The 12,437-nt window shown below is 49.1% G+C and overlaps 2 protein-coding genes across 2 annotated transcripts; one reads left to right on the top strand and one right to left on the bottom strand.

Annotated features, from left to right (window-relative positions):
• Positions 1-485: 485 nt before the first annotated feature.
• LOC144256652 (sperm motility kinase-like) lies at positions 486-1,976 on the bottom strand. The gene has a single exon (XM_077802017.1). The coding sequence runs from the start codon at positions 1,974-1,976 to the stop codon at positions 486-488; it is 1,491 nt and encodes a 496-aa protein (XP_077658143.1).
• A 3,460-nt stretch (positions 1,977-5,436) lies between these two features.
• On the top strand, positions 5,437-6,927 carry LOC144256653 (sperm motility kinase-like). Its single transcript, XM_077802018.1, has one exon. The coding sequence runs from the start codon at positions 5,437-5,439 to the stop codon at positions 6,925-6,927; it is 1,491 nt and encodes a 496-aa protein (XP_077658144.1).
• Positions 6,928-12,437: the final 5,510 nt, after the last annotated feature.

Raw genomic sequence — 12,437 nt, forward strand, 5'->3', positions numbered from 1 at the left:
CACCAAGTAAAAGTCATGTCTACACTGGCTCCAAGGGAGAGCCAGTGTAGAACAAATCTGTCTGAACCAGCTCACAGCGACCAAATGCTCCATGATGGCTCAAGGCCAGTGAGTCTCTACCTGCACTGAAGAGGGAGGCACAGAGGTCAGGCCTGGGAGACGATGGCCGGTTGGACCCTGTGGGCCCTGCCCTCAGCCTGAGGCCCCACCTTTCTTTTCATCAGCCTACAATTTAATCTTTGGAACAAAATGTTAGGATCCAATTTGAAACCAATTTTATTAAGAAACATCTGAGAAGAACGTGGGAGAGGAGAGAGGGGCAGGGCGAAGTGTCCCAGCAGGGCGAAGTGTCCCAGGCAGAACAGTCTCTGAGGTCTTCCGCAGGTGGGGGCAGAGGAGAGATGGCCGTCCGCTGGCGCTGTCTGTCTGTCTGGCTCTCCACTTCCTTGGAGGCAGGCCTACTGTGGGTGTGGCACGTCTCTTCTCTATGACATTGGAACCACTTTTTTGCTGACACGTGGCACACAGCAGCAGCACAGGGCTCGGACACAGGCAGCGATCCTGCTCCTCACCCGTTTCCAGCCATTGGTGTGGCCAGGGCCTGGCCTCGGGGCTGTGTCCTGGGAGGAGGAGCTGCTGTGTGCCCTGGACCACCAGCCGAGGACCCTGGAGGGCTTGGGCCTGGGGAAGCCAGAGTCGGACTGGGAGCAGCTGCGGAGAGTGGGGGCCCCTGCAGGCGGGCAGCCCAGAGGAATGGCAGGCAGGCTGCCACCCCTGATGCCCCTGTGCCCTGGCCGTTGGGCGTACTTGGGCAGGGGATACTCAGAGGGCAAGGGGAAGGTGCCCAGGTCAGGCTGGCTGGCGCTCCTCTGTGGGAGGACAGGGACTTGGGAGAGATTCTCGGGGTGCTGGCGAGGCCTAAGCCACTGAGGCACAGGCTTCCCCTGGAAGGCGCTCCCTACCCCCTGGCCTTGCTGGTGCTTCAGGATGAGGTACGTCGCCATCACCATATCGAACTTCCTCTTGGCCAGAGACACCCAGGTTTGGTAGGGATCAAAACCCATGTCGAACAGCATGGTCAGGATGGCGGGGTCTGGGCGTGTGGGGAGGGCCTGGCTAGAAGGATGGGGTGCACACGGCTCACCCTGCCGCAGCCATGGGTGCTGCAGGATCTGCTTCAGGGTGGGTCGCTTCTTGGGTTTCAAGACCAGGATCTGGCGGATGAGCCTTCGTGCTTTGACCGGAACAGAGCTGGGCACCTGGAACCTTCCCAGAAGGATCCTCAGCAGCATCTCCTGAGGGGTGTCCCCCCTGAATGGGAGGCTCCCCGTCAACATAAAATAGAGAGTGACGCCCAGGCTCCAGATGTCCGCTGAGGGGCCCTCATACTCTTGCTCCAGGACAATTTCTGGGGCGATGTAAGCCAGAGTACCCCATAAGTCATTCAACTTCTGCCCGGCCGTGAACCTGGCGCTGAGGCCGAAGTCAATGAGTTTCACCTGTCCTCTGGCATCCATCATGATGTTCGCTGGCTTCACGTCTCTGTGCATGATGCCCTTGTCGTGGCAGTGGCCCAGGGCACACACGATCTGCCTGAAGAGTCTGCAGGCCTCCTCCTGCGGCATGCCACCAGGTGGGATGCGCTCAAGTAGCTGTCCCCCACCCGCATGCTCCATCACCATGTACAGGTTTTCCCTGGTCCTGATCACCTGGAAGAGCTGGATCACGTTGGGGTGCTCCAGGCTCTCCAACATTAGAGCTTCGGAGAGGTCCGAGATGTCCTGCGTCTCCGTCTTCAGGACTTTCACTGCCACCTCTGCCCCCGTGATGCGATGGCGGGCCAGGTGGACCTGGCCAAACTCGCCATGCCCGATGGCCCTCAGGACCTCATACTGGTCCAGGAAGCCTGGCTCCTGCCAGGAGCCCGGCCCCCACAACGCTACTCTAGACTGACTACTCTTGCTAACCATGGACATCCTGAGCAGGAACACCCACTAAGGATGCTAGCTAAAAAAAAAAAAAAAAAAAAAAAAGAAAAGAAAAAAAACCAAAACAACAAATCAAAATCAAAAACCAAAACCAGACAAAACAAAAAACCCAAATCAAAAAACCAATATCCACAGACCACAACCACCGACCGCCAACCACCAAATGCACTAACTACCTGGGAGTCCGACAGGTCACCACCAAGAGCTTCCTGTACTTGTGGACAAAGCCCAGCCTCAGCCACCCCCTTATATACCGGCTGTTTGAGATTCCTCACAATGGCTCCTTGTGAGGTCAGCGCTAGAAATGGCCCCGTCATGGCTGGACACAGCCCCAGTGGTCCTCTCCCTCTGGGGCCTCCAGAACTTTTTCCATTTTCAGAATAAGAATAGAAAAGGACTCCAGATGTTTTTTGCTTCAGTGGGGTGTGGAGACTGATGTTTGCTTGTTTAGAAGTCAACATTTGTACACTAGTGCCATGGAGTTGTCACTTCAAGTCTCCACATTTCTACTGACTTTGGGCTTTGGAAGACCTTGTCCTATCTGCACTCAAGGCATTCAATTCCTCTCTCTTCGTAGAATTACCATCAAAAGTGTGGTAGCCCCTCATCCACCTGTGATACCGCCACAGAAAGCTCTGTCCCCTGACATACTCTAGGCTCAGTCTTCACACCTATGGGGTTGGGAGGGAGGAAGGCCACCTCATCCTTTCCCCAGATGGTCCTCATAAGACCTCCTCTTAGAAGCCCTGGAAGGCAAGAGACTTGATAGATTCAAAGTGAGAAAGGACAAAACGTGGAAGCCAGGAATCCTACAAAGGCAAAGGTGTCCTTCCCAAAGAGGGAAGAAATGGAGGGATCCCTCATGCTGCTGGAGCAAAATACCTTAGACTGGGCAATTTATGAACAGGACTTACTTCTCCTGGTTCTGTAGACTGGCAAGTTCAAGAACAAAGCACTTTGTTTTTTTTTGTTTTGTTTTGTTTTTTTGTTTGTTTTTTAGAGAGAGAGAGAGAGAGAGAGAGAGAGAGAGAGAGAGAGAATTTTTTTAGTATTTTTCAGTTTTCAGCGGACACAACATCTTTGTTGGTATGTGGTGCTGAGGATCGAACCCAGGCCACACGCATGCCAGACGAGCGCGCACCCGTTTGAGCCACATCCCCAGCCCACAAAGCACTTTGTTGATGACTCCTCACATGATGGGAATGGCAGAGGATTTAACTGGATCCTCAATCACCTTTCTTTTATTTTTTTTATGAGGGGCATCCTGCTGATTTCACCCAGGACCTCACACATGTCAGGAAACTCTGTACCACTGAGGTACCTGCCTAGCTCCCCAGAAGAGCAAAGGTTTTGCATTCTGGAGAAAACAAACCTCGAGGTCCCACATTGTTCACTATGACTCCCGGTTTGTCTATTAGAAAATCTTCAGTGCTCAAACTTTGCCAAAGTGAACATGGCCAAGTGAGTCCTCTGGGCTTCACAGTCCTGTCAATCTATGTATGGTAGGGGTGGCCCGATGGGGGACATGCCTCCTGGAGGTCAAGCAGCACGTCCCTGGGTGTAAAGGCAGGGAGAGGGAGTGTTTTGAGAAGCTAACACAGGACTTATCACTTCCACCAGCAATCTGGACTTCAGCTGCCTCAAAAACATCACAGCTGCAGTTACACTGAGCAACTATGGCCCAGGGACACAGTGTACCTGCCAGGAAGGTGCCACAGAGGAGGCTGTGGCTCTGTGAGATGGAAGATAGATCCGACGAGGTCAGGGAGACAGAGATGGAATCATTCATTCAAGGAGGGCAGGCCTGAGATACTCACACTGGGAAGGAGGCCTTGAAAAGCGTTCTCAGGGCCAGCAGTGCCAGGAGGAAAGGAAAGAGCCACACTCCTTCCATCCAGCCTGTGCCACCCACACCAGGGCCAGCTCTGTTACCAGAAAGCAGAGAATCAGCTGAGATAGAAAGGGACTCTGTGGAGAGAAAGCACCTGCACAGCTTGGGTCCCACCTAGAGCAGAGCTGGGGCACAGGCAGATGGGCAAGGAGGGTGGTAGGGAGGGAAGGACTCTCTGGCTCCTGAGGCCTGGCAAGTGGGAGTCCACATCATGCTCCCAGAGCAGAAGCAATTATATTTAAAAGCAGTTATTATTTTTTTTTGGTAGCCATAGTCATGGTTAAAGATGCAAATGTTGTGCAGGTGCACCCAGCATTGTCCCTCAGCTTCACAATCTGCTTCTCTCTCCAGGTTGTTCACTGCACATAGAGACATAAATCCTGACACACTCCTACCTGAGGACAAGTAGCACACAGTCAGTGCCTAGCTTGGCACCTTGTTTTGACACTTTATCACTTATTTATATCCGTCAGGATTTTTTCTCCAGATTATTGCCCAGAATTTATAAAGAAAGGTGATTGAGGGATCCAGTTAAATCCTCTGCCCCTCCCATCATGTGTGGAGTCATCAACAAAGTGCTTTGTTCTTGAACTTGCCAGTCTACAGAACCAGGAGAAGTAAGTCCTGTGATAAATTGCCCAGTCTAAGGTATTTTGCTCCAGCAGCATGAGGGATCCCAGTCCTCAGGAACGCCTCCATTTCTTCCCTCTTTGGGAAGGACACCTTTGCCTTTGTAGGATTCCTGGCTTCCACGTTTTGTCCTTTCTCACTTTGAATCTATCAAGTCTCTTGCCTTCCAGGGCTTCTAAGAGGAGGTCTTATGAGGACCATCTGGGGAAAGGATGAGGTGGCCTTCCTCCCTCCCAACCCCATAGGTGTGAAGACTGAGCCTAGAGTATGTCAGGGGACAGAGCTTTCTGTGGCGGTATCACAGGTGGATGAGGGGCTACCACACTTTTGATGGTAATTCTACGAAGAGAGAGGAATTGAATGCCTTGAGTGCAGATAGGACAAGGTCTTCCAAAGCCCAAAGTCAGTAGAAATGTGGAGACTTGAAGTGACAACTCCATGGCACTAGTGTACAAATGTTGACTTCTAAACAAGCAAACATCAGTCTCCACACCCCACTGAAGCAAAAAACATCTGGAGTCCTTTTCTATTCTTATTCTGAAAATGGAAAAAGTTCTGGAGGCCCCAGAGGGAGAGGACCACTGGGGCTGTGTCCAGCCATGACGGGGCCATTTCTAGCGCTGACCTCACAAGGAGCCATTGTGAGGAATCTCAAACAGCCGGTATATAAGGGGGTGGCTGAGGCTGGGCTTTGTCCACAAGTACAGGAAGCTCTTGGTGGTGACCTGTCGGACTCCCAGGTAGTTAGTGCATTTGGTGGTTGGCGGTCGGTGGTTGTGGTCTGTGGATATTGGTTTTTTGATTTGGGTTTTTTGTTTTGTCTGGTTTTGGTTTTTGATTTTGATTTGTTGTTTTGGTTTTTTTTCTTTTCTTTTTTTTTTTTTTTTTTTTTTTAGCTAGCATCCTTAGTGGGTGTTCCTGCTCAGGATGTCCATGGTTAGCAAGAGTAGTCAGTCTAGAGTAGCGTTGTGGGGGCCGGGCTCCTGGCAGGAGCCAGGCTTCCTGGACCAGTATGAGGTCCTGAGGGCCATCGGGCATGGCGAGTTTGGCCAGGTCCACCTGGCCCGCCATCGCATCACGGGGGCAGAGGTGGCAGTGAAAGTCCTGAAGACGGAGACGCAGGACATCTCGGACCTCTCCGAAGCTCTAATGTTGGAGAGCCTGGAGCACCCCAACGTGATCCAGCTCTTCCAGGTGATCAGGACCAGGGAAAACCTGTACATGGTGATGGAGCATGCGGGTGGGGGACAGCTACTTGAGCGCATCCCACCTGGTGGCATGCCGCAGGAGGAGGCCTGCAGACTCTTCAGGCAGATCGTGTGTGCCCTGGGCCACTGCCACGACAAGGGCATCATGCACAGAGACGTGAAGCCAGCGAACATCATGATGGATGCCAGAGGACAGGTGAAACTCATTGACTTCGGCCTCAGCGCCAGGTTCACGGCCGGGCAGAAGTTGAATGACTTATGGGGTACTCTGGCTTACATCGCCCCAGAAATTGTCCTGGAGCAAGAGTATGAGGGCCCCTCAGCGGACATCTGGAGCCTGGGCGTCACTCTCTATTTTATGTTGACGGGGAGCCTCCCATTCAGGGGGGACACCCCTCAGGAGATGCTGCTGAGGATCCTTCTGGGAAGGTTCCAGGTGCCCAGCTCTGTTCCGGTCAAAGCACGAAGGCTCATCCGCCAGATCCTGGTCTTGAAACCCAAGAAGCGACCCACCCTGAAGCAGATCCTGCAGCACCCATGGCTGCGGCAGGGTGAGCCGTGTGCACCCCATCCTTCTAGCCAGGCCCTCCCCACACGCCCAGACCCCGCCATCCTGACCATGCTGTTCGACATGGGTTTTGATCCCTACCAAACCTGGGTGTCTCTGGCCAAGAGGAAGTTCGATATGGTGATGGCGACGTACCTCATCCTGAAGCACCAGCAAGGCCAGGGGGTAGGGAGCGCCTTCCAGGGGAAGCCTGTGCCTCAGTGGCTTAGGCCTCGCCAGCACCCCGAGAATCTCTCCCAAGTCCCTGTCCTCCCACAGAGGAGCGCCAGCCAGCCTGACCTGGGCACCTTCCCCTTGCCCTCTGAGTATCCGCTGCCCAAGTACGCCCAACGGCCAGGGCACAGGGGCATCAGGGGTGGCAGCCTGCCTGCCATTCCTCTGGGCTGCCCGCCTGCAGGGGCCCCCACTCTCCGCAGCTGCTCCCAGTCCGACTCTGGCTTCCCCAGGCCCAAGCCCTCCAGGGTCCTCGGCTGGTGGTCCAGGGCACACAGCAGCTCCTCCTCCCAGGACACAGCCCCGAGGCCAGGCCCTGGCCACACCAATGGCTGGAAACGGGTGAGGAGCAGGATCGCTGCCTGTGTCCGAGCCCTGTGCTGCTGCTGTGTGCCACGTGTCAGCAAAAAAGTGGTTCCAATGTCATAGAGAAGAGACGTGCCACACCCACAGTAGGCCTGCCTCCAAGGAAGTGGAGAGCCAGACAGACAGACAGCGCCAGCGGACGGCCATCTCTCCTCTGCCCCCACCTGCGGAAGACCTCAGAGACTGTTCTGCCTGGGACACTTCGCCCTGCTGGGACACTTCGCCCTGCCCCTCTCTCCTCTCCCACGTTCTTCTCAGATGTTTCTTAATAAAATTGGTTTCAAATTGGATCCTAACATTTTGTTCCAAAGATTAAATTGTAGGCTGATGAAAAGAAAGGTGGGGCCTCAGGCTGAGGGCAGGGCCCACAGGGTCCAACCGGCCATCGTCTCCCAGGCCTGACCTCTGTGCCTCCCTCTTCAGTGCAGGTAGAGACTCACTGGCCTTGAGCCATCATGGAGCATTTGGTCGCTGTGAGCTGGTTCAGACAGATTTGTTCTACACTGGCTCTCCCTTGGAGCCAGTGTAGACATGACTTTTACTTGGTGACCTTGGCCAGGAGGAGTCCCTACCTGAGCATTGTCCACAGGGTGGGTGGCAACTGTTGGAGAAATCACCTCTGCGAAGGCCTGGCGACCCCAGTGCTCTATGGCATCGTCATCATGATACTGTGTGCAGGGAAGGGAGATGGGACAGCAGGCAGGGCGGGCCTGCCTGAGGGGTCCTGGGCAGGGTGAAGGGACTCAGCATAGGGACAAAGGAGGACGGTGTTAAGAGAACAGTGGAAAGCATTGCCAGTGCCGGGAAGGAGAGACGCAAGGGACGGTGCACCCAGGCACGCGTGTGCCCACCTGGCATGGCGGGGTCCTCTGTCACTGCCCCATTGGGAAGCATTCTTGGTGACTCCAGTGGTCCATGGCATGCCTGGTCACTTCCTTGGTGACTAGAGGGCCTCTGGAAGATAAGGCTGGGATCCCCTATCTTCTCACAGTGGCCTGATGTTTGGGGAGGAATCAGCCCCATCTGTGGGATGGGCCAACTCCTAGCCCCTCACAGTCCTTGTTTTGAAGTCCTAACCAGGAGCTCAAAGAGTGCCCATATGGAGACACCCAGTCTATGCAGGGATTATTAAGTTCAATGAGGCACCTGGATGGCCCTAATCAGATGTGAGCCATGTCTTTTGTCTGGCAGAGGAAATCCGGGCACAGACTCCCAGAATTACCACTATGAGGATCATGCAGGGAGTCCATCTGCAAGCTCAGAGGCCTCAGTGGCCACCCGCCCTCACCACACTGGCTGACAGATGCAGGCCCCCAAAATGTGAGTAAATGCTGAGCTCCCCTGGTTTTATGGTGGGTGTTGCCTTCAGTCTACAGGCCTGGAGAAGTTGAGTCCTGCTAATAAATTACCCAGAGTGAAGTACTTTGCTGTAGCAGCATGAAGACTCCCAGTTATCTGGAATGACTCCCCCTGTGGGAAGGACCCTTTTGCCTGAGGTTCCATGGTTTTTCCTTTATCACTTTGATTCTACCAACCCACTGTTTATTGCATTCCAGGGCTTCTAAGGAGAAATCTATGAGGACCCTAGTGGAAATGATGATGCCCCTTCACTTTCAACCTATAGTTTTGAAAACTGTGCTGTACATTTTCTCAGTGAAGAGCATTCCATTGTACCATCATAAGTTTGGTGAGGTGTTACCATACTTTTGATATCTCTTTGAATAAAAAAGAATTGAATGCCTTGAGTGCAGGTAGGTAGGGTCTTCCAAAGCCCAAAATAAGTAGAAATTTTGAGACTTGAAATGACAAGTCCTTTGCACTAGTGCACAAATAACAATTTCTTTTTTTTAGTATTTATTTTTAGTATTAGGTGGACCCAATACCTTTATTTTTACATGGTGCTGAGAATCAAACCCAGTGCCTCATACATGCTAGGCAAGTGCGCTACCACTTAGAAATGGTAAATTTCTAAACAAGTGAATATCAGTTTCTACTCCCCACTGAAGCAAACAACTTCTTGAGTGCTTTTCTATTCTTATTCTGAAAATGGAAAATGGCCCCAGAGAGAGAGGACCACTGGGGCTATGTCCAGGCATGACTGAGCCATTTCTAGCTCTGACCTCACAACAAAGCATTGTGGGAAAATCTCAAAGAGTAGGTGTATGTAGATGGCTGAGTTTTTTGTCCATAAGTACAGGAAGCTTTTGGTGGAGAGAGACCCCTCAGACTCCTAGTTTCATTAGAACTTTGGTGGTTGGCTGTTAGTACCTGTGCTCTCTGGATATTGTTTTTTTTTTTTTTTTTTTTTTTTCCTGAGGACTAAGAGTGGACGCTTCAGTGGGGTTTAGATTAACATTAAACTGTAATGGAGATGACATGAGGTGAAATAAAATTGGAAGCTAAAAGAAAATTCAAAAAATGTCTTTCTGGTTGATCACAGATCAGAGAAAGAAGATGGAAATGGAATTTGGGGAAATTGGATGACTCTGTAGCATGGCCCACAGGGACTTTTCACCCCTACAGCTTGGACCTGGGTTTAGTGGCAGTTCTTGTGGTAGGCCATATTTAATTGTCTACCCAATTTATTTTTGGCGAGTCACACACAAAACTAGTTTCTATGCATCTGCATATAGGCTGCTCTGAAATTCTGCTGGAAGATTTCAAATAGTGTTCTGGCAGTGGTGCTGGGATGAAGTGTCCTTTGTCACTTGAGTACTCCTCAATTAATCTTAGACATGTTCAAATGTTGTTGCTGTTGTTTTAAAGTTTTCCTAAATCTTTAGCTTTTTATGTTGCTTTTTTTTTTCATTTTTCAGAATGAAATAATGGTCCCAATGGTTCCTTCTCATTTGATTATTATTTGAACATATTGTGACTTTTTTCCTCCCTCTCCTTCCAAAATACATTTTTCTTTTCATTAGACCTTATTTCATGAGTGTATTGGTTCTGATATTTTAATTTCTCATCTGATTCTTTAAAATTGAGAAATTTCTCTGTCTCTTTCTTCTTCACCTTTTTTCCCTCCCTCTTTCTTCCCCTCCCCCTACACACACACACACACACACACACACACACACACACGTGTGAGCTCTCTCTTCCTCAGGAGATCCACCTTCTTTTCAATGACAGCACACTGACATTTTGCTTGGCCCTAAGTCCACTGAAAACTATTCTTTGCCTTCGGCACAAATGATGACTTTTGTTTTGTTGTTGTTACTTGTTTATTTTTAACTAAAGAAAATCCATAGTTTTTCATTTGATTTTTGGGGTTTTGACCATTTCAATCATTGCTTTCTTCCAGCGTTTAACCTCTTCACTGTTAACCCAGCACTGCATCTTCAGTCTCTCCCACCCTCTCACTGTGCTTTGCTCGTGTTTTAACCAATGTTTCTCTTTTTTTCCTCTACATCCACTATTTGTTGAAGCACTAAATTCCTCGTGTTCTTTCTCTGGCTGATTTCCTTTTCAGCTCTCCACACTCTGTTGGTTGCACGAACACCCCTCTGTGTATGGAAGCTCCGTCTTCCTCCTTTTACCTTCCTTTTCTGGGCCATGTAGGGCACATGGAAACCCAACAGATGCTTTTCTCCAACTCTGAGAATTTTTTTCAGGTTCAAAGTTTGTTCCAATTTTGTTTTTCTGATTTGCTAAAAACATTGGGAATTCAAAGTGTTTTCATTTTGTCTCCCTCAATTCATTTTCCTTTTACTGTATTTGTGGTTCTTGGGTCTTTGTCGTCAGCTTCTTTTCTTCTTGTCTGTGAGCTCCTGAGCCTTGGGCATCCCTGGGTTCAATTCCTGACACTTTACTTCTCTTTGCACATGGTTCAGCTTTTAAATTAATTTCAAACACTAGGCTGCTTTAAACAGTTTCTGAATATTCAAGGTTTCAAATTTATTCCTCCATTTTAACTTCTATCCTTAATTCACACTCACGTATCCACCAAATAAACATCATTCCTGGGTACGCACTGGACATTGGAAGTCCCGCCTGCACTTCTCTTTTCCCACACCTGACCCTTTCCCATCTCCAGTATTTTACTTACATGGTCCAGAATTCTTAACTCTTGATTTTCTCTCACACTTTGCCTCCCAATTATCAGGTTACCCTGTTGGTTCCACCTTCAAATACATTCAAAATTTTACTAATTTTCCTCAGCTTCCCCCCACACCTGAGAGTCCAAGAGCTATCATAGGACCTGTGTCCTTCCTCTGTGGTATACCTGACTAGCTCCACTTCTACACCTACACTTTGCTAAGGCAATATCAGCCGTTTTAAATTAAATAAAATATTTCTTGCATATTCTTGCCTAGGGACATTTGCACAAACTTTTAACTTAACTAGAAAACTCTTCTTTGGAGAAAGGCTATGAAGTTGATTTTGTCTGGGCTTTCAGCAGTGTAGTATTTCTTTAAAAATCAAAATTTCATACTGATAACATACACACATATACTCTCAAATTTCTTTTTCCTGTAGTCTTCCTTTTTTTTCTTTTTTAGAGTCACTAGAACTCCCTTTCACAAGGCAACCCAAGATGAAACTGACTATATTGAGAAATATGTGTGCCTAGGTCAGTTTTTAATGGCTATAATGAAATACCTGAGACTGGATGCCTTATAAAGAAAATGGGTTCATTTATCTCATAAGTTAGAGGTTGAAAGTCCAAACAGTATAGTGCTATCTCTAGCAAGGGTCTGTCCCCAAATTCATCACATATGGAAAATGATTTAAAAATGGCAGAGTGTGTGAGAGTTAGGATTCATGTGGTGAGACAGCTAGGCAGACATACAAAGAAATGGGGGCTACCTGAAGTGTCCTAAGGACAATTTAAACCTCTCAAGACAGTGCCCCCAATGACCTTAGAACCTCATATTTGGACCCTATCTCTCAGGAGACCCACCACCTATTAACACTGTGACACTGAGAACCAAGCTTCTGACTCAGGAGCCCTTGAGGAACACCCTTATACCATATATGTCCAAACCAGAGCATTGCATTTCTACAGTTCCCAGTGGAGCGCATTTCAAGCTTCAGCTCCACCTGCAGTCCTTAGCTCTTCACATGGTTCTATTTTCTTCTCATGCTTATTTTCCAACAGAATATGTGTTAGTTTTTATTTGTACAGTACATACTTCCAAAAAACCAGAGATGTTGTCTGTTTCAGTCATGGAAGAACCCCAGGCATCTAGAACCTTATAGAACAGGATAAATATTTGTAGGAGGAATAAATGAAACATTTTCTGTTTCTTTCATAGTTTGCTCATTTCTTTGAAATAATGTGTTCTTTTTTATTCTAATTTGTTATGTATGACAGCAGAATGCATTATGACTCATATTACACATATAGAGCACAATTTTTCATATCTCTGCTTGAACACAAAGTAGAGTCACACCATTTGTGTCTTCATACGTTTACTTAGGGTAATGATGTCCATCTCATTCCACCATATTTTCTACCCCCTTATCCCCTCCCTTCCCCTCCCCATTGCTCTATCTAGAGTTCCTCTAATCCACCCATGCTCCCCACACAAACCCCATCATGAATCAGCCTCCTTATATCAGAGAAAACATTC

The sequence above is a fragment of the Urocitellus parryii genome, chromosome 8 (genome assembly GCF_045843805.1).
Source record: "Urocitellus parryii isolate mUroPar1 chromosome 8, mUroPar1.hap1, whole genome shotgun sequence".
NCBI lineage: Eukaryota > Metazoa > Chordata > Mammalia > Rodentia > Sciuridae > Urocitellus > Urocitellus parryii.